The sequence below is a fragment of the Seriola dumerili genome, unplaced genomic scaffold (assembly GCF_002260705.1).
Source record: "Seriola dumerili isolate Sdu_G_001 unplaced genomic scaffold, Sdu_1.0 BDQW01002628.1, whole genome shotgun sequence".
In the NCBI taxonomy this organism is placed as follows: domain Eukaryota; kingdom Metazoa; phylum Chordata; class Actinopteri; order Carangiformes; family Carangidae; genus Seriola; species Seriola dumerili.
In genome coordinates this window covers 381,804-403,350 of record NW_019176883.1, presented here as the reverse complement: position 1 = coordinate 403,350, position 21,547 = coordinate 381,804, and the positions used below count along the sequence as shown (strand labels likewise).

The window sequence follows — 21,547 nt, the reverse complement described above, 5'->3', positions numbered from 1 at the left end:
TTAATATGCAATATTTCCTCACAGCTCATAACGACATGAGATCGATTAGAGAGGGTGAATATTTACCTCTTTTGTTCAGAACGGATTTATTAAAAAATCATGACCAAAGCCTGAGTGTCTGAATCACTGCTGTCAAACAGCCGGAGTCTCGGCCAAAACTTGGCTCATAAACTTTGCCTCTCTACATCTCCTCCCTCCCTCCCTCCCTCCCTCCTTTTCTCTGCATTAGTGTCGTCTCTTAAAAAGTAAAATAAAATTTAGAAAAAGTAGCAGCTCTAATAGTTTTTGGAATTTGACTCTTGGGAGCTGTAAAAGAGAGAAGAAGAACGGGTGCTGCTGAGAACCTGCTGTGGAGAACAGTTGTTCTAACACAGCACAGTGACGTGAACAGATGGTCTCCAAATTAACCGACCTGTGGATAAAGACTTTAACTGGGGGAGAGCAGTGTGTGTGTGTGTGTGTGTGTGTGTGTGTGTGTATGTGTTCAGTAGCTTGATGTGAGTAGTGATCTATTTGGACCGAAGCTGCTCAGTCAAATTAGCTGTTGTGGAATCCGCTCTTGTGGCTGCAGCTGCCACTAATGAATATTAGCAATTAATACGATGCTCATTTTCTCTCTTAGTAGTTTCCTCAATCAGAGATCGAAACGAGGCAACATCTTCAAACACTTCAACAGCTTCACATGAAACTGAACTTAGAGGAAACTTTGTGAAGCCGTGTGCAGAAAGGAGCATCTGTGGTTGTTGTGTCTGAGGAAACTGTGAAAAGACCATGATGATCTTATTCTACTGTGTTTTTACTGAATGGATTTTATCTTGGAAATCTGTCTTTAAAGAGCAGGAACTCTCTGTTAAATGCTCCCGTAGGCTGATTGGTGAGTCACAGCTTTAAACCCAGCGTTTCGGACAGTTACTAGATAGAGAGATTTTAAATGACGACTCTTTGAGCAGTGAACTTCCTTCTGGATGAAGCTTCATGATCCCAAAGTGCAGAACAACACGGTATAAAGAGCTTTGTTCCAGCAGACATCACTCATATGAATAAGTCGTAGAAGCAACGTTTATTTAATCATTTTATTTATATTTCTTTACCCTGTGCACGTGATGTTGTCTGTGCTGTGTGTTAAATGTGTAAATGTAAGATGGACGACTCTTTTTACTGCAAACCAAATTTACCTACGGGCACAAATGAAGTCACCTCAACCTTCACTGTCAGAGAAGTTAAAGAAAACCAGGAAATATTCACACGTGAGAAGCTGGATGTTTTTTTTGGCATCTCTGCTAAAAAAGAATTATTTAAATTATTAATCAGTTATAAAAAAAAAGCTGCAAAAGTTGCTCTAATCAAAGTGGGGTCTTTAGGAGGTTCCTGTCTTCGGCAAAAGGGGAATAGTGTATTTTCACTACATTTCCATCCATAAGTGACACAATGACAGAATGTATGACTGTTTTGTTCATGGCTTTCTGTAATAAAACATCTGAAAGCAAAAATCTTATCAGATGGAGTCTGTGGTCTAATTTGTGTCAGTTTAAGAGTCCTACATAAAATGAAATAGTTTGAGAACCACTGATCTAATCGATTAATGATTTCAGCTCTAGTTCTGACATTTGCTTTAGTAACAATAAAAGATGAGAAACTGAAAATATGAAACGAAGGAACAACAGAACAACGTTGATCCCGACATAAACCGTTCATTTAGAGTCAACGTGCAGCTGCTGTTTTTAATCAGAGGATGATTGGCACCTTTTCTCTCCAACTTATTCTTCTATTCACTCTGAGTAGCACTGATCAATTCTATCACACATCACAGATTAAATCAGATCCGTGTCATCAAAGGATGCTAACGAATTAGCCCCCTCTGTCGTACCTGGACATGTTGTCTGGCGAGCAGGCCGAGTTGTTCCCCGTGGACACGCTGGTGTCCATGCTGTCGGAGCTCTCCAGGCTCAGAGTGTCGTACGGCTGCTCTCCGGCTGACGGGGGCTGGTGGTGCAGGATGGAGTGGTGAACCATAGGAGGGGGGCCCATAGAGCTGTGGCTCAGCGTGGGGCTGTAGGCCATGATGGGGGAGTAGGAGGGCGACGAGGAGGACACAGTCATGAGGTGGGTCTGAGAGCCGTGGAGCGCCTCCCACTGGCACTGAGCCTCCGCCGCCGCTCTCTGTTTGAGCTCGGCCAGACGACGACGCTGCTCTTCAATCACCTGCTGACCTGGAGGGAGGGAGGGAGGGAGGGTGAGATCTGATCAGTGGATCTGCTCTGATTTTGATCTGATGGTTCAACGACTGAACTTAAACCCTGCAAGCAACACCGACACCAAGTCAGCAGAGGTCCGTCTGTTTCTACAGAAACCAGCAGGCTGTCTGTAGAGGAGGTCGTCCCAAGCATCTAAAACTGAAGACCTGATACAACCAGCACCAGCCCACAAACTGCAGGACCACGAACCATGCACCACACATACAAGTATGTGCTCTCTCAGGATCACAAGCTCAAAGATAAAAGTCCCACCACCGCCAAGTTGGAGCCAAAGTTAAGCACAGGTATCCGTCTAACTTCTCACATTTCAAATCCATGCTGCTGTGCACCTGATACCGGGCATATACATCTGGAGAGAGGTGCCCAGGAGCTCAACACTGAACATGCAAGATTTATTCTCCGCTAGCAGGAACATTCATGGAAGATTGATGGGAGAAGAAAAGAGAGTTCAATGTTACAGATAAAAGAAAAGATGAAAAGAAATCTTTTGGGGGAGAAGAGTTAATGACACACACCAGAGATGAAGAGAGGGATGATGAGGAGAGAAGCGTGAGGTGAAGACAGGGTCTGAAATTAACAACCGCCAAGTGTCAAGTTCTGGTAAATGCTGCCTTTGATGGATAAATCAACAGAAGTAACCTGCCAGGCTTTCTCTCTCTGATAGGACTTGATTTATTCTTTTAGGTACATACAGTCTCTGGGGCCGGCTGCACAAAACACCTTAAGTGTGACACTTGAGGTTAAATTCCTCCTTAGCTGAGGGAGTTACTTCTGGGTGTGGCACAGACTCTCCAATAGGTTTTCTTCGTTAAGGAAAAGTCTAAGGCATTTACGGCAGTGAAGGAGACTTTACAGCAGTAAAATTCTACTGTTTCCGTGGAGACCGTCGTGATGTTTCCATCCAGCATTCAAACTCGGTAACTTTAAGTGATTCCTTAAGTATAAGACTAAGATAAGGAGAAAACCTTAAATACTAAGTGTAAATTTTAACATAACCTTAACACAGACTTTCATTTTGTGCGACCGGCCCCAAGCACCTGAAGTTTTCTACTTACGGTTTCTTTTCTCCTTCGCTGAGGGAGCTACTTAAGGGTGTTAAGGGTGTTTTTCCTTACTTTAAAAGTGAACATTTTAAGGAAACCTTTAAGGAGAAGACTTAAGGGTGTTTTGTGCAAATGTTTTTATTGTAAGGAAACCTTACTCAGACTTTGAGGAAAACATTAAATTAAAGTGTTTTGTGAAACCGGCCCCTGGTCTTTACCTAAACTGACGTCTAAAAACAGGCTGCTGATTGGCTAAATTTATTAACTAGCCACATGGTTCTCCACCCTTATTTATCTGAATGATGAACTAAAACAGGAAGGTGAACGGGAGATTATTCTCAGCTGTTTTTGTTTGTTGACCCAGTTAATTTCAGATCCTGAATGGAGAGACAGTAGATGGAAAAACAAAAAACAAACAAACAAACAAAAAAACAACAAAAACCAGGATGAATCCCGCTGAACAGAACGAAGGTAACTCCTGGACACAGTGATCCATCTACCTGCTGAGCTTTCCTCTACGGTGTTGTGTCTGGAGGTCAGGGGCTCTGTGGTGCAGCAGCACGGGAGGAGACAAATTCACAGACAAAGACAAGACGTGAGGAAAACCTGAGCTGCAGACGCTGTTGTGCGTGTGAGTGTGTGTGTTTGTGTGTGTGTATGTGTGTGCGTGTGACCAGCTCTCGTTGCCGACCCAGCACCCGTGGGTGGCAACCAGCTGAGCTAAAAACACCAGACAGCTTCGCTCTCATCCATTTAGTCAAACAGCAGTGACGCATGAGGAGCCCTGTTCTCTCCGACACACACACACACACAGACGGAGCAGCGGACACCGGACAATAACCAACACTCACAACTTAACGAGAATATGAGTGTGTAATACTGAAGGCACTGAATGAACATCTGTTAACTGACGGTTTGTCCAACAGTGTTTACTCATTATTAGAAAATGTTACTGCACCGCTTTATCTTTATTACCTGGTAGTTTTCTAGAAGTCTCTCACATTCAAGTAGAACATATGTTTACATGCACATCTGTGAATATCTGCTGCTTCTGCTGCCGTCTTCTTTTTTATGTGATGCACTTTAAACTACAATAAACGTGTGAATTGTGCCACATAAGTAAAATTATTACTTGTTAATCTCTTGGCGATAGTTAAGTACTTAAGCCCATGTTTGATCTGGATCAGCTGTTCACAACCTTTCAGGATTGTGATCCTAGTTGCTGCTGACTGAATTAAATATTAATGAACACCTCAGGGTTAACGAGCGTTGGTTAATGTAAAGTGAAACTGAGGAGCAGACCGGGTCAGTTACCTTTCTGCTGCAGAGCGAGCTGCCTCTTGGTCTCGATGTCCTGCAGGGTTGCAGCCAGGTTCCTGGGCAGACTGCCAGTGCTGTTGGCCACCAGCAGGGGGCTCTGCTGGGTCAGAGGATCAGAAACAAGTCTTAAATCTTCTTCACCATATAAACCTGACTAGAGGTCGACAGCTACACCTCTACAGCCGATGAAAACAAACGGTCTACCTTGGAGCTTGAGTTGCGTCCCAGTGTTGCTGCTCCCTGCTGCAGAGGGGATGCAGAGCCGGATTTGGGCTGATGAAGAGAAAGTCCTGGATCACTGTCCAGCTTTGAGCGGAACACCTGAGGGAGGAAGCACACAGGAAGAAGACGTCAAGCTCGGGAGTTTGTGTTAAAACCGACCCATGTGACGGCAGGTGAGGATGTTAGAACGATGTTAGAAGAACAACTGAAATCCACTGTGGATGAGCTGCAAGCACCTGATGGAAAATCACGGTTAAAAGCACGACGAGCGTTTTGCTGCGAGCACGTCTGATGTCAGCACTTCACTGATGGAGTCAGTGATATAAAGAGCTGGATGAAAAATATCAGTAGCAACAGACAATACATGAGTTAATAGCATAGTTGAATCATAATGCTGCATTCACATACTACACGATTTCTCAGCTTTATTCCAAACTTATAGTTATAATCTGTAACTTTTCCACATTAAAATGTCTAAGACCATCTACACCTTTGTTCTATACGTTGTTGAGTTGTGTTCTTACATTATCTTTAATGTTTCCATCAATTCTCAAACCAGAGAAACTGATTTTAATCACGGTAACGCTCCGTTTCATTTGGTCGCCTGTCAATGACATTATATCCTCTATGATCATGTGTCAGTGTGTTTGTCTGACAGAAGCTCAACACTGACTTTTATCCAGTTTTAAGTCACATTTTTAAGGTACACTTTTTACACCTTGCTCGTTTTAAACTCTATATTTTAACCAGATGAAGGATTTTAGTCATCGGACGTCTGGATCTGAAGTTATCAGAGAAACAAGCTGAGAAAATGTCAGACAGCTCAGCTCCCAGTCGCTCCCAGTTTTGGGGACGAGGAGGAGACCGAAAAACCTCCTGAACAACCGACACTGAAGGAATCCAAACTGCGAGAAGCTGACGACAACGGTGGTGAAGACTACAATTCCCATGATCCCACGCTATTTCACATCACCCGAACGCTTGAGACGCCCCTCACAGCAGAAGTTACGTACTGTGTCTTTAAGAAGATAAAATGGCAGACTAACTTTTCCAAATGATGTGAATGCAGCATGATTAAACCCGACATGAAAAGGCCACCACACACACACACACACACACACACACACACACACACACACACACACACACACACACACACACACACACACACACACACACACACACACACACACACACACACACAGAGCCAACTTCTTCTCTGGATGTGAGTGAGTGGCAGCAGGTTGAAGTTTGGCAGAGACATCACAGCAAAAAGGATGAGTGGGAAAAATCAAAGGGGAGAAAGAAGAAAGGAAGCCCTCTACCTGCAGCACAGGCCTGCGGCCCGAGAGAGACTTGGCTGGCAGAGGGGGAGGACATAGCTGGCTGGAGTCAGCCATCAGCTCCTGGTACCACTGCTCTAAATCTAGCTTGGGCAGGTGAGGCCTACTGCCCTCAGCCTGGTACTGGAGAGCACAGAGAGGAGCGGCGGAGCAGCAGAGAGGAGGAGGAGGAGGAGGAGGAGGAGAGAGGAAGGAGAGAAAACAGGAAAAGATTAGAAAGCATTCAAAGACAGTGGAGAGAGGGTAGAAACATTTGTTTTACACACTCTCAAAAGCTGTAATTAAGGTTTTTTTATACTTTGGAAATTAAATATCTGCAACACATTATTGTTGTCAGCTGCATTATACTTCATACCCTCCAGCTGCTAAATCTCTGTTTTACATGTCTGTGTTTTAATTCTGTTTCTGCTGCAATGACCCAGTTTCTCACAAGAACATAAAAAGTTTTTCCTCTGATTCACTTCAGCTCTCCTACAGCGTCTCTACACTTCAGAATTTAGGAATAACACTCCTTTTATTTTGTTTTCTTGCTGCTTCTTGAGGTTTTTTAACCACAGTCACAAGAACCCGCTGTCTGTTTCATCTCAACTGATCTAAAAAAACAGCTGACTGAGAGATGCTGCTTACGCAATACAGCTAATACTAACATGACTATCATGCAGCTAATCACCATGTTAAATAATACTGTCCTGGTTTTTCCCATCACTGCACAAACATTTCTCTTCTCATTGAAGTGATAAAAGTGCTTTATTCAAATTCAATTCAGGCACAACAATTTAATTTTAAGATACGGAAGCATTGACTGGGAAAAACGCAACAGACGTGATATTAAATGTGATGGATTACATAAGTAAAGTCGGCTGTAAGACAGTGAGCTACTTTCAGCGGGTCTTTGAAAACAATGGGAGTCTGTGACTTCAGGCAAACCTGCAGCACAACAGACAGTAGCAGCTCCAGACTCTGACAAATCCAGTAACATCACAGGGTTCAGAGTCTTCACGGGTTCCGGCGGGGACAGGGAGAACTCACGTATTATCCTGTAACGCTTAAAGCCATATACACACACCGACAACATCTGGAAGTCAAGAGAGATTCCCCCACGTCAGCAAAGCACCGGGGTCAGCGGGTGACTGATCAGAGTGTCTGAGTATCAGTGTTTTATTATTTTGTATTTATTGCAATTCAACGTCATGACAGAAGGTACATGACATTAGCTTATTACTGCTGATTATTAAAAAACATGTATCAATAAAATGGTTTCTTTAAACTGATGTCAGGCGGCAATTTGATGCCAAGAGACAAAAACAGGAATGAAACTATCAATAAAAGGGCTGCAGAGTAGAGCTGTCAATACTGACACATAATAAGTGTTTGACATCTAGTTTACAGATGTGTATTATTCTCCCACAATGCATTGCACAAAAGGAAGTAAGGGAATGGCTCACGGCTGCAAAAGTTGAAATAAACTGTTGTCAGTGGTGAAACATCTGCAGCAAGATTTTAGTTTACGTATGAAATCTTTTGTCTTTGAGTCACTATTTGACTGACGTCTCATGTTGTGTCACATCATTTCCTGTTAGTATAAAGCTGTTAACTATGCAATATACCAACTGCTACAACTTATACTATAATAAACAATATGTAGTACATGCTGTTTAGAATTAATAGCTAGTATTAATTTGGATTTAAACACACCGTCTCCATAAGGAACTGTAACTGTGACGTCTTGTAATTTCACAGCAGAAGAAGGAGCAGACTCATTGTTAATATTAGTGGTTGCACCTGAAGTTTGTTCCTCTTTTGTTGGTGTCCACCTGTCACATGACTTTTCAAACTTTCCATTAATCCTTGTTTGAGTTCTCGTGAGTTACTGGATAATTTACGTCTAGAAAATGCTCATATAAAACAATGGGGGGAAGAAAAAAAAAAATCACAAAGTAATAAAACATTACTTTGTTTTATAAACTACTTCCTCACACCCTCAATCAAGTGCAAGCACACGGGTGTTTGGCAGGACAAGAATAGGGAAGGACAGCACACACCTCCACAGAGAGAGAGAGGGAGGAGCCATGAGGAGAGGGGAGGCAGGAGAAGGCGGGGTCTACGGCTCCAGACTGCAGGGGCTGGCGAAGCGGGGAGGTAGGGGACGACTCCACCTTTGGCATCCCATACATCTGATTTAACTGGCCCACTGTCACATACTCCTTCCCAGAGGCAACACACACACACACACACACACACACACACAGGTGGAGAGGAGAGAGAGAGACAGGAGTGAAGACAGACACGTCAGCGAGACGGGCAGCAGGTGGGAAACATATCGAGTGCACTTAGTGACCTTCTGCATCATGAAGGTGTGAGGGGAGGAGGGCGGGAAAGGATTAAAACACACAGCAAAAAGGCGACAATACACACAACAACATCAGGGTTAGACTGATATAAACAGCCTCACTCATCTCCAACATGCTGCGATTATATCTCATTATTATCTATTTAAATGTGACATTTTGATCAGAAACCAGACAGGAATAAATCACTTTTCATATGTGTTTTATTTTCCCGTGTTTCTGTCACATGTCTCTAGAAGCTGGCGTCAATGGGAACTATTCAAAACTGCTCGAATATTTCCTCATTTAAAATCCTAATTTTGATCATTTTAGACTTTATTATGTTAGTTTAAGTTCTTTAATGGCCGTCCTGTAAGATGCATTTGACATGTTTTGCTTATTTTGCTAAATATGAAACACTAAAGATGGCGGTTCTTTGCCTCTTCCAACCAGCCAAGTTGCAGGAGATATGGTCACAAAATTATCTCTTCCTGAGTTACAGCGTTCAATAATTGCCAACAGTGTTTTTGCAGAACATTATGATGCCACAGTGAACTTGACCTTTGACCTTTTGGATATAAAATGTCATCACTTCATTTTATCTTAAAGATTTTGAGTTAAATTGTGTCATAATTAGTTTATGAATTTGCGAGTTATGGCCAAAAAATGTGTTTTGTGTGAGGTCACAGTGACCTTTGAACTTTGACCACCAGGCATAAAAAGGGTTTAGAAAAATATGTTTATATGTCTCATTGCTGTTTTGGTGGGACGCCCTGATGGATGAGGGGTTTAGGGCGCCGTCTATGACCATTACCCATCTCACTTTACCCTCATTTCCTGCCATAAAATGCCCCAAAACACCTTCATTAAACTTTTTTTTCTGTTCCAGTACCAAAGCTCCCTACATGCTACACAGAAAATGCTTTTTCCGAATAAATAATGAAGTTATAACTGGATTATTGATATTTATTGATATTGAATATTTTTTGCATCAAATATTACAGTTTACAACCTGCAGTTAGTAATAAAAATACCAGCCTCAATAAAAACCTACATTTGTCATTCCAACCCTCATTAAATCCTCTGCATTCCTGATGTGATCCAGTCACACTATCCTCAGTGTCTACTGTAAATTAACACAGCAGCAGAGAGGGTGAGCACATGCACCACAGAGCAAGGCCAACAGTACAGTCAGTCTGATTAACTACAGGCCAGCAGAGGGAGCAGCATGACATGGAAATAGAGGGATGAGAGAGACAGAGAGAGGAGGAGAGAGACTGAATTAAGACAGAAGAGTCAGGAAGGAGACAGACAGGAAGTGATGGTACCTCGCAGGCGCCAGCTAATGTAGCATCTATGGCAAACGAGCGGCCGTGCGAGGCGGGCTTGCTGCTGTCACGGTGGTACATCTTATAAACGTCCGACAGCCTCATATACTCCTGAAGCCAGCGGCCGCCAACAGTCAAGACAGGATGAGAAGCCATGAGGACAATGTACAGTACACTCACACACACACAGAGAAGCACAGAAACAACCCACAATGCCTTGAGCTTTTCAGTTTGGAGGTGACATCTTCAGACTTCAACAACCAGGTGCATTTTTTTATCTGGTTGTTGTCATGTCAGTGAAAAGGTGCAGAGTGTGTGTATGTGTGTGTGTGTGTGTGTGTGTGTGTGAAAACAGACAAACAGGAACACACTCAGCAACAAACACAGCGTCTCTTTAGCATCACGAGCAGCTGACACACAATCAGGTCACAGACAGACAACCAGTGATGTAGTGGTCAATATGTTAAAACTGTCACATCCGGTTGATCATAATGCAGTGAGAAGATACTGGTAACGTTTCTGAACATAAAAAGTGAGCAGAGGGAGATTCTAGGTGGGTTAATCTTGGGTTAATCCACTACATCCCGGGACTAAACCCAACTTCAACTGAAAGCTACTGTGCTGGCTCGTCTTAATTATCAGTAATTAAAGGTCCCATACAGTGTAAAGGTCTGTGTCCATGTGTAGTGTGATTATAGATCAGGTCTAGCTTCTATATTAATACTGTGAAAGTATCAAAGCCTCAGTCCACAGAGAAATGCACACAGCCTGTATTCAGAAACTGAGCCTTAAAACCAGCCGTCAGGACTTCTGGAACTTTGTGATGTCACAACAAAGCAGACACCAAGCCCCGCCCACCTGGACCCACCATCCAAACCTTGCAGGATTTGTTTTCTCTGAGTGTTTTTACCTGAAATCTTCTATATTTTTATTGGATCACTCAATAAAACAGTGAGCCAATCAGAAGAGAGGCTCAGAGCCTCCTCTCTTCTGATTGGCTCACCGACCTGTTGTTACTAGAGCTCCAGAGAGAAGCCTGAGAGAGGAGATGTAAAACTACACTGAGATGGTTTTTGGTTCTTAAAACCATAAATATATCTTCTTATGGATCAAACACTTCAAAGTGTAAAATATGGGACCTTTAAGGTCTAGTGGAAAAAGCAACAGCACATCACAGGCACATTTAGAGCCACAGTGCGACCAGGACACTGACAGTGCAGACAGAGTGACCTTTTGGGGGTGAGTTGCACAGAGAGAAAGCAGGGAGGGCGTAGCGGGCTTCATGCAAGGGGTCGTTAGTCCGATTACCTCCGTAGGGCTGCTGGGGTACAACTGACAGGAAGGGGAGGGATGTAAGTAGGAAGGAGAGGCTTGACAGAGGGAATGCTGGGAGGAGTGGACATCCTCCAACAACAGGTCAGCCTCGCTGATATGGAGCATTTCCTGTTTCAACAGTCAGGGATAAGTGTTTTTAATACCTACAGAACAGTTACGGGACACTAGATACAAACTCAAAAGTTAAAGGGAACACGTGACACAGGTTTTCTGTCACTCGCCTTCCCTCTGCTGCAGCTTCAGGCGGCGCTGCCCAGCGACAACATGTCAATATGTTAATAACATATCAATTACATCTTCCTTCATAAATCTCTGGATTAGTCTGATTCCACCAACAAGTCACTGCCAGTTAAAGAGGTAAATGAGGTGAACAATCAGCTGTGAGTCATCCAAGCTGCGTTTTGGTTTTCAGGTCGGGAGGACCGAGTGTGGATGTGCGTTTGTTTTCACTGGACACACACTGAGCTTCAGTGGTTCTCTCACCTCTCTCATTGCAGTGGACGACTTGGGGAAGCTCTTCCCTCCAGTCAGGCTGTGGTATCTCTTCTCCAAGGCCAACAGCCTCTCCTTCTCCTGGAACAAAAAAACATAAGAGTTATTAACTTTTAAAATCTGGGACAAATGAAGAAAGTCTCCGCAACACCAGTATTATTGTAAATTGCTTACTTTTAGATAGCTTCTCTGCAATTATCTATCACTGTGCTTTCTAAAATGCCACTTTGAATGAAACTTTATTTAATGCACTGACAGTGTGAACAGGTAAATACTAACAGGGCACCACGACTCTGGAACAACCTTCCCCATGAACTTAGACTCACAAAATCAGTATCTTCTTTTGAACTGCCTCTAAAAACACATTTCTTTCAAAGTTTTTGCATGTGTTTGTTGTTTGCTTTGATATTCTATCCTTGTGAAGCACTTTGTAATCTCTGATTTTGATGAATAAACTTTATTATTATGATTATAAATGCACCTTTTGCAGCATTTGCAGTGTGAGGGTTCTGTCTTTAGTCAGACGCTCACACTCCTGAGACGCCTGCAGGCTGAGCTGGTTGGCCTGGTTCTCCAGAGCAGACACCTTCTCCTGCAGAAACAAACACAACACACAATTAAATCTTGAATGTAAACTGAAACAGCAGCAGAGCAAATCAGATGAAGTGTAGGATAAGAGTCAGACTAAACAGATGCTGAATTTCTGCAACTGGCAGCTTCATCTCTTACACAAAAAACCCATATTGTTCAAATCATAATCAGGATATTCTGTGTCGGTGTGTGTTGGGCGTCTCCTCACCTTCCTCTTGGCCACGCTGCTGTGGTACTCCGCTCTCTCCTGCAGCAGCTGCTGACTGATGGTTTCTCTCTCCTCCTCCAGGCTGCTCTCTCTCTCCAGCTGCTGAAACTCCAGGTCCTCAAACTTTTTGGTTCCTGCTTCCAACGTCTCTCCATCCTGATAAAGGCCCACACACACACACACACACACACACACGTTATCAGCGGTTACATCATATAAAACAGAAAAAACAAACTAGTTACAATGCTCATTTTAAAGCCATCCACTGTCCCCAGACAAGCGTGACTGCTAACAGCAAAGCGGCAACACCGTGACGTCTGTATCTGAAACGCCTTCCCAACATGGCTGTAGCTCATTTTGTGGGGGACAACTAAAAGCACAGCGTGCTCAGTCAAGCAGACTGCCATGAAGAACATGCTCCTACTGCAGCACAGCCACTGGTGTGTGGTACTGTAGAGTACGGGAGGAAGGGGACGGTCACATACACTGAAAAAACCATATTTAACACCGAGAGATTTATGGTAAAAATCTGATTTGATTCTTTGCTTCGTCACTATAACTCTTCTCTGCTGCTACAGAATAAACATCAACAATCCTCCAAACACTATATGGAAAAAATTCTTAACAAAACATATGTATTAACATATCTGCATTGAAAACACTACATAATATAAAAACAGTATGTAAATACATATTCTACTGTGTATTCCAGAGGTCTTCTGTCTGTCCTTCTCTATGTAGCTGCTGACAGGTTCAAGTTTTACAGCTGTTCTGTCGTCAGCAGAGTGATGAGTGTTGGTCTGTGGCCCGGTTCAGACCTGGTGTTAACATGTGTCTTCAGTGATCCGATCACAAGTGGTCAGCTCTAAGTACATCAGTTCACGCCTGGCTTTAAAATGCATCACATCATCCGTCTCGAGTGACTACATGTGATCGGATCTCCCTTCCCTGCTCTATATGTAAACATGTATGTGTGGTTGTTTTTAGCCACGGGTCTGTTGTCAGTGTGTGTGTGTGTATGTGAGTGAATCATTGCGCTGCTCACAGCTCTACAGAAATAAGGTTTTATCCATTTGAAATAGTAAAATATTTTCAGTTCAGTATAAACTGTGTTGGGACTAATCACACGGTGGCAGAGGACGTCAGTAGAGTAGGCGGCCCAGGAGCGATACATGTTCACACTGCTAAAAGGTTGTGGTCCAGATCACCTCTGAATGTGGTCTGAGTGATCGGATCTCAAATGCGTCCTCAGTGCTTCTCGGGTGCGTTCACACCTGAACTTAGAGCTGTCCACTTGTTATCGGATCACCTGAGACACACGTTAATATCAGGTCTTGAACAGGGCTTGTGTAGCACTTGTGAACCAACAGCCTCCAGTGTCAATTCACTGATGCAGTCTGGGGTGAAAATGATTTATTTTTGCAAGTGATCAAAACAAAATGTCTTAAAATGTCAAACACCAGAGGACAAATTGCAAAAATTTTTTACACTTTCATCGACTCTATCTTGAGATGTATTTCTGCTGTTCTGATGGAAGCTGGAACTCCCTCATGTCCATCATAAAATTCAGTACAATCAGATCTCAAACTTCATTCCTCTCGGATTGTGAGCCTTACTAGTTACTTACAATAATTAATTCCAAAAAGGGCTCCTGCTTCACCTGGAGCTTGACACAGTATCAATTGACAATTGATGAGATATTTAAACAAATAAACACAGTCTACATTAATTATTCTACTGTTTTTTTTCTTGTTTACCTGCATGATAAGTAATAAACAAAATGCACAGTCTGACTCTAAACCAAACAACAGCATTAATCCACATAGAGAAGTCACAGGATGAGAGCGAGGACAGACAGAGAATGGATCTAGTCAGGGCCTATGTTAATTGATTAGTGAGGAGTTATATAAATTATGTGAGCCACGACAAATCGCAGAAGAGATGCAGATCAGATTCACACATGCAGTGCAGCAGCAGCAGCAGCAGCAGCAGCAGCAGCAGCAGGAGCAGCAGCAGCGGCAACAGCAGCAGCGAGGGTCGTGTCACATGACCCACACTTTTAACCAAAATGCATCACTAACAGCTGAAGTGACCGGGGGCCATTTGTGTGCCCCCGTGTCAACGCGAAGGCTCTGGTGGCGTGTAGGTGTGGCGTGGAGGAGGGAGAATTCCTGCACGTCTGTGAGGGGCACTGAGGGGGATTCTCGTAAATACACACAGTGCATGTGTGTGCATGTTGCAGACCACTGCCAAAGGGTTAAAGGTGACAATAGCACTATGTGTGCTGGTACTGTGTGTGCCGAGTGGTGGCACACATACTGTCCAACACAGGCAGAGAGAAGTAACTACAGAAGTTTTCTGTATGTCTTTCCACTATCAATACTTATATCAATAAGTGATATAATAAATACATTTTCACCAGTCACTGTGCTGTTTTTAGGGGTTCTACTGTTTTTGGGCTGTATCAAATGTTTTACTGACTGTTTAGAGTGGTTACTTGTCATTGTTGTTATTATCCTTATTAGTAGTTTTACTGTTGTTCGTATCTTTCGTCATTTTCTTGTTCCCTCTTATGTTCACTTGAGTGGACTCCAGGAAGAGTAGTTGCTACCTTGGTAGCGGCTAATGGGGATCCAAATAAATAAATAAATAAATAAATAAGCGAGACTAGAAAGAAGGTAACTCTGTGGCTGCAGGTCAGGAGGAACTGGGTTGGTGCTTCAGGGGAAGGCTAATGCAAACTAGAGTCTGTAGGTGAGGGGGTGGTGGTCTAGGTGCTTCTGCTCGATTGACGACCCACCCTTTTGAGCTGTTCCTGCAACTGTTCTCGCAGGGACTCGGGACAGTTATGAAGCTGGTTCTTCAGCTCAGCGTAGCCCTCCTGGAGGCTCTGCAGGGCCCGGCGCTCGGCCTCAACATTAGCCCTCTCCTAGAAAGACATGACACACACCCAAACATAGGATGGATGGGTGAGGGGAGAGAAAGAGAGAGAGAGAGAGAAACACACTTCTCAAAATCCACGCCATGCAAATAAAAAAAAAGCTGCGAGGTGTTAGCAACAGACACGTCGTGATTGATTTTCAGAGCTTGGCAGAGCACAGGAAGTAGGTACTAAACCTTTGGGATGAAATGATGAATGGGTGCTCATGGGTAACAGGAGACATTTTTTGGTTCCAGTCTTATTTATAATCCATAAATCAAATGAGAACGAACCTAGAACTTGCTAAAATGAACCATTCATTTTGTCACTGAAGGTTTAAAATCCTCAGAGAACCGACATAATCTCCAACAGGTAGAACTTCAATAAACTTTGAGAAAATTGCCTCATAATTTACTTGAAATTTAACGGCCCCAGATCATTTATAAAGTCACAGCTGAGCAATAACGTGACAGTAGTGACACTGTCTCAGTTAGAGTACAGTAGCTCTCCAGTTAAAATACAGAAGCAGCATCTCTCCTGGGTGCTGCTCTAGTTTCAAACTCAGGAATCAATAACTACTAACTTTGTTGTTTCTGGAACAAAGGTGGCTTTACAGTTTCACCTTAGACCCTCTGTGTTTTGATGTGGGAAGGCAGACAGGTCCTCGAGGACTGACAGCATAAACAGGAGACTCACTTCTCTGTTGTTTCTGTTCGGAGCTGAGAGGAAGCTTGGAGCAGTTAAAAGAGACACCAGTGATGTCTCTTTTATAACATAATGCCCAAAAAATTATTTGTCAGTTGTAGAGCCACTGTTTAATTAAGGACTTATAAACTGAACAAAAATATAAATGCAACACTTTTACCTTTAGTCCCATTTTTAATGAGTTGAAATTAAAGATCTAAGATTTTTTCTACACACAGTTGGATGATTTCTCTTAAATTTGTTCACTAATGTGTCAATGAGCAACTCCCCTTTGCCGAGATCATCCATCCACCTGACAGGTGTGGCATATCCAGATGTGGATTATTGCACAGGTGTACCTTGGGCCGGTCACAATAAAAGGCCACTCTAAAACTTGATCGTGACAAAGTTCTTGCTATCGATTTGTGATTATTATATAGTAAATGAAATTGATCATTATTATCATCATCTTATTAATTATATTAACCATTGCTGCCTGGACACAAATAACTAAAACGTAGTCTACTGACTGAACTTTACAGCTAAATGTTCGATTAAAAGTTGAATTTACTAAGATTATTTACTGCCGTTGGGTCTTATCAGTTTATCACACTTAAGCCCCATTACTAGTAACAGGAAGTGACATCACACCCGCTGCAAGCAACCGTTACAAACACTTCACCTAAGTGACGCTAGCTAGCTTTGAAGATGCTAAAAAGTAAAAACAGCCGTTAGCGCATATTTAGCCGGCGTTTGACTAACATACAGTCGGGCTCCCATTTATTTCCGTACTGACCCCGGCTTCACGTTTATTATTATCCAACTCTTAGCAATGAGCCACCAGACACTTGAAACCTTTGCTCCGCCAGTGTTGAATCCCAAACCCTTAAGCTTTAGCTACAGACAAACCGAGCTAGCAAGCAACTGAACCAAACCTGCCAACTGATGATTCGACAGTTTAAAACACGTTGGAAAGAACACGTTAATCTATAAACCTAATAAAAACTACCACAGTTATCAGCCAACGCTGACTTACGTACATTTAAAAGGATAATGTAACTTACATTCTTAACAGTTTTCAGCCACTTGAGTTGTAAATAATCCAACCCGCAGCAGGTGACATGACGTCAGGTTGCGTTCACGACATTGCCAAACAAAACGTAATAGGGTCCTGAGGCCTGCACACCAGGAGGCGTGACGTGACCCTCCAGTTTTTTTTTTCTGTGTGTTGCATTTATATTTTTGTTCAGTTTATATTTATCTGCTAATTTTTACCAACATTTTCAAGCCAATGCAGATCCAGTTTCCTGAGAAGGACTTCCACATAAACTGACATTTTCTTGGTCATAATGAGGCACAAAATTCAAAGACAGGTTTACAGTGTAATCGGGCAGGAAACACAGGGACATCTGACCCAAAGCAATTATTCCTGGTTCACTTTTTGCTGCAGACAAAAACTTTAAACCTTTACAAGAGCTGATTTTAACAATTTCACAACAAAAACTCAAGACACTAAGCAGGTAAATGTGTTTTCTCTACACGTCCTGTCATTCCTGCGAGTGTTAAGTGTTGGATGTAGGTAAAAGAAAAAAAAAGGAACTCCTTTAACCCGCTACAGAGGACATGCTACAGCTACTGGAACACCTTCATTTATACGTCTCTTGCAAGAACCCGTGCACTACAGAACCAAAGACTACAGATCCCACACAGCCACTGGAGGGCAGTTGTCCTGGCCTACAGGCGGGTCTGTCATGCAGACAGTGAAGAAGAAGAAGAAGAAGAAGAAGGAGGGGAGCGAAGTGGATCAGATTCAGTGACTTGAAGTGCTGAGGAGGCAGAGAGAGGATTAGAGGTTAATGGATGTCAGTTAGTTAGCGAGGAGGAGTCGAGCTGAGGAGGAAACAGGTGAGAACTGACAAAACACTAAGTGGAAAACATGCGAGAGAGAGAGAGAGAGAGAGAGAAAAAACACCCGAGGAGGTAAATCCAGTCCTTTATTTCCTCAAATTCTCTAATCATCTGTGCAGTAAATTCAACTCTGCAGGAAACAAACAGGAAACTGACTTATGTAGGGAAGAACATGTAGAGGATGTAAGAGACCAGAATGTTTAGAAGATTGTAAAAAAAAAAAAAAACACAGGCAGTGAGTGTGTGTGATTTCTAAGTGTCAGATAATGTTACAAAAACCTCAGCAAATACCTGAATCCTACACAAAACATTTCAAACGCTCTCTCTACCTTGTCTTTTTCCCTCTGGATGGCGCTCTCCAGCTCGTCCAGCTTGTGCTGCAGCTGAGTGATGATGTCCGTCTCAGCCTCCATCTGGTCGAGCTCCGCCTGCCTCTCGCCCTGCAGCAAGGCACGCTCCATCTCCGCCTGGAAGAGCACAACAAAAAGCAGCCTGAGCTCCAGTCCTCCACAGACGCACATAACCACACGGTTAAAATACTGTCAACTGTGTTGACCCGAGTCTGGACTGGTTTCAGAATAAATCAAATGATATTCCACCAGCCTCCACTTCCTGTATCCTACCTCTTGTTTGGACTCCTGGAGCTGCTGCTCCAGCTCAGTCAGTCGAGTTTTGAGCTCGTCGATCCGAGCCAGAACACGAACCCGCTCGTCCACCAGGTAGCCCAGCTCCAGACGACCTGCGCTGCCTGAGCTGGAGTCCTCGTGCTGCGTGGGGGAGGGAACAGGGGAGATCAGGCTTTCAAGAAAGGAAGTGAAGTCAGGGGGGAAGGGAAGGACACACCTCTCCATTACCTGTGAGATATTTCATCAGCCCGTTGTACAGCGTCTAAAGTAAAGGCCTGAACTTTATCCTTGTTGCACTGAGCCAACTTCATCTATTTACACACAAATTTCCATTAATTTGCTTTTTTATTTTATGATCACTGAGGTTTCTGGTCTAAATGTCATTTCAGTGGATTTGAAAACAAACAAAAAAAATAATAATAATTACACGGTATATGGTCTAATGGCAGGTTATATGTAACAACAGAACAGAAGAAACTGAGGATAAATGGAGGTGATTGATTAATGAGGTTCATGCAGGTGACACAGTAAATTGTAATTAAAGCCCAAAAAAGCCAATAAATGAGAATTAAAAAAAAAAGAGAGGGAGGTGCAGGAAGTAGCTGAGTGTAGGTTTGTGAAGTTAATGTTTTCATTTGCAGACTTTCCCTCACGAATGCAAGAAATATCAACATTTTATCAGTCGTGCATCTTAATCTTAATCTACAGACGTTATTGTACAATTAAACACGTTGTTCACTAAATTCTTCACCACAACGCTTCTGGGTTTGTTTTCTGGTCATGCAGGGTCACTGATGTGTGGGACATATGTAGTTCAACCTTACATAACATGCATGACGCTCACGTCATACGCATCCACGTGAGACAATATTCTACTTGATAAAAACCAAACCTACACTTCCATGAATCTGTGACACTAATTTCTCCAAACATCCCCCCAGTCTGACAGGGTTTTATGTAAGGAGCAGATTCATAAAGAAACCTCTTGTTCGGCGTGTAAATGTGCTTTATAACAGTTTACACCGGGTGTTTCAGTCATCGGGTGCAGGTTCTCAGTCTGATCAGACTCTGAACTCTTCCTTTTACTATTTTTTCTTTTTTACAACAGTAAAAGATCACTATGATCCACTCTTCTATGACACTTGTACAATGGATACTGTAATTTAGTAACATGTTAATATGCTGGCAGTATTTTGTAGTCATTTTGCTGCTTCTGTTAAATGAATAACAAGTATACAAATGCGTGAAATCAGCTGATGGAAGGAGACGATGTGTACTTGCTTTTGTTTTTCATGACTTGAAAGAGCAAAATATGGCGACAGTTTAAACTTGGCTTGATATGAACAGACACTTTCTGATATGTTTCTCCTAGTTTTAAACTTTCCCCTTCCTCAGGATCCCTCTGATTCCTCTCTCGGATCCGCAGACGTCACTTTAAGAACCACTGGTTTAGAAAGAGCCGAGCGCATTACTTGCACATGCTGGTTCCACGGCGGCATGCAGAGAGAGAGAGCGTCTTTTGATGGAGGACATGCATTCACTCTGACCTGTCTGTCTCCATTGTGCAGTGCTGATGCTGTGCTGAGAGCAGGAGATGTCCTCACCTCCTGATGAGTGCTCTCCGTACTACTACACTCCTCCTTCAGGTTCTCATCGTCGCTCTCCCTCAGCCTCTGCGCCAGGCGGAGCGTTGCCGAGGACGGCGTCCCTCCCAGGACGTTCTCCATGGACGGTCTGCGCCCAGAGCCGTCTGCCAGCCCCCCGGGGAAACCCGTCCTCGCCGAGCCCAGAGGGTCCAGACCGGGGCTCTCTCCTTTGTTGTATTCAGCGCAGAGGTTCAGGATGGTCTCTAGTCGCTGTCTCTCCTGTGGCAAAACACAAACACAATGAAACCAGGACGTCAGGTCTGAGTGGGACAGGTGGGAGTATCCTCCCTTTTTAAACGTGGCTCATCACAAGACTCTTCCACATACATGAACCTATACTGGATTAAAACCTGAGTGTTGAAGCCTAAATGTTTAACTTTCAAATGCAAAATAAAAGAAATATACAGTAAGTGGTAAAAGAAATTGAAGGATTATTTACAGTATTTACAGTTTAAGATATTTACAGTTCATATTTACAGTAATGCAACACAATTATATTAGTAATATAAAGGAATAGGCGAGTATGATCATTGTCTTTTATTGAGTCCTCTGCCAGGGGAGGGGCCGGGAGGCAGAGCGGAGCCACACACTTGTTCTTTCTTTATTCGTTTAATAACTTTGGAAATGGACATTGTTCTGTTTTTCTTTTTGTTTTTTGTTTGTGTGTCGAAGTAAAGAGCTCAACTTTACCGAGTGGTCCGTGCGNTCATATGCAAAATAAAAGAAACATACAGTAAGTGGTAAAAGAAATTGAAGGATTATTTACAGTATTTACAGTTTAAGATATTTACAGTTCATATTTACAGTAATGCAACACAATTATATTAGTAATATAAAGGAATAGGCGAGTATGATCATTGTCTTTTATTGAGTCCTCTGCCAGGGGAGGGGCCGGGAGTCAGAGCGGAGCCACACAGTTTGTTCTTTCTTTATTCGTTTAATAACTTTGGAAATGGACATTGTTCTGTTTTCCTTTTTGTTTTTTGTTTGTGTGTCGAAGTAAAGAGCTCAACTTTACCGAGTGGTCCGTGCGGATCTTCTGAAGTGGATTAAGGCGTGGCGACTCATTAGAGCATCAGGTTGAGGCTTCATTCATTGGAAACCTACACTGAGCTTGTACTGGAACCACAGACTNGGATCTTCTGAAGTGGATTAAGGCGTGGCGACTCATTAGAACATCAGGTTGAGGTATATAGAACATAATGTAGACCAAGTGGTGCCTAAATACTACGGCTGATGTGTTTGCACTGAAGCTAATGGTAGCTAATATTATAAATTCCACTGAATTTCATCATAACA

The 21,547-nt window shown here is 42.9% G+C and overlaps 1 protein-coding gene across 1 annotated transcript in view; it reads right to left on the bottom strand.

Moving 5' to 3' along the window:
• phldb1 (pleckstrin homology like domain family B member 1) overlaps positions 1-21,547 on the bottom strand; it is an 88,937-nt gene that overhangs the window by 9,992 nt on the left and 57,398 nt on the right. The window contains exons 8-21 of the mRNA XM_022769295.1: positions 20,144-20,467; positions 18,600-18,743; positions 18,306-18,443; positions 15,265-15,393; positions 12,465-12,620; positions 12,147-12,257; positions 11,657-11,746; positions 9,839-9,949; positions 8,226-8,387; positions 6,166-6,306; positions 4,823-4,939; positions 4,613-4,715; positions 2,101-2,210; positions 1,979-1,989 (exon numbers count right to left, since the gene is read on the bottom strand). Of these exons, the coding sequence (XP_022625016.1) occupies positions 1,979-1,989; positions 2,101-2,210; positions 4,613-4,715; positions 4,823-4,939; positions 6,166-6,306; positions 8,226-8,387; positions 9,839-9,949; positions 11,657-11,746; positions 12,147-12,257; positions 12,465-12,620; positions 15,265-15,393; positions 18,306-18,443; positions 18,600-18,743; positions 20,144-20,467 (1,847 nt within the window). The remainder of the gene's footprint in view (positions 1-1,978; positions 1,990-2,100; positions 2,211-4,612; positions 4,716-4,822; positions 4,940-6,165; positions 6,307-8,225; positions 8,388-9,838; positions 9,950-11,656; positions 11,747-12,146; positions 12,258-12,464; positions 12,621-15,264; positions 15,394-18,305; positions 18,444-18,599; positions 18,744-20,143; positions 20,468-21,547) is intronic.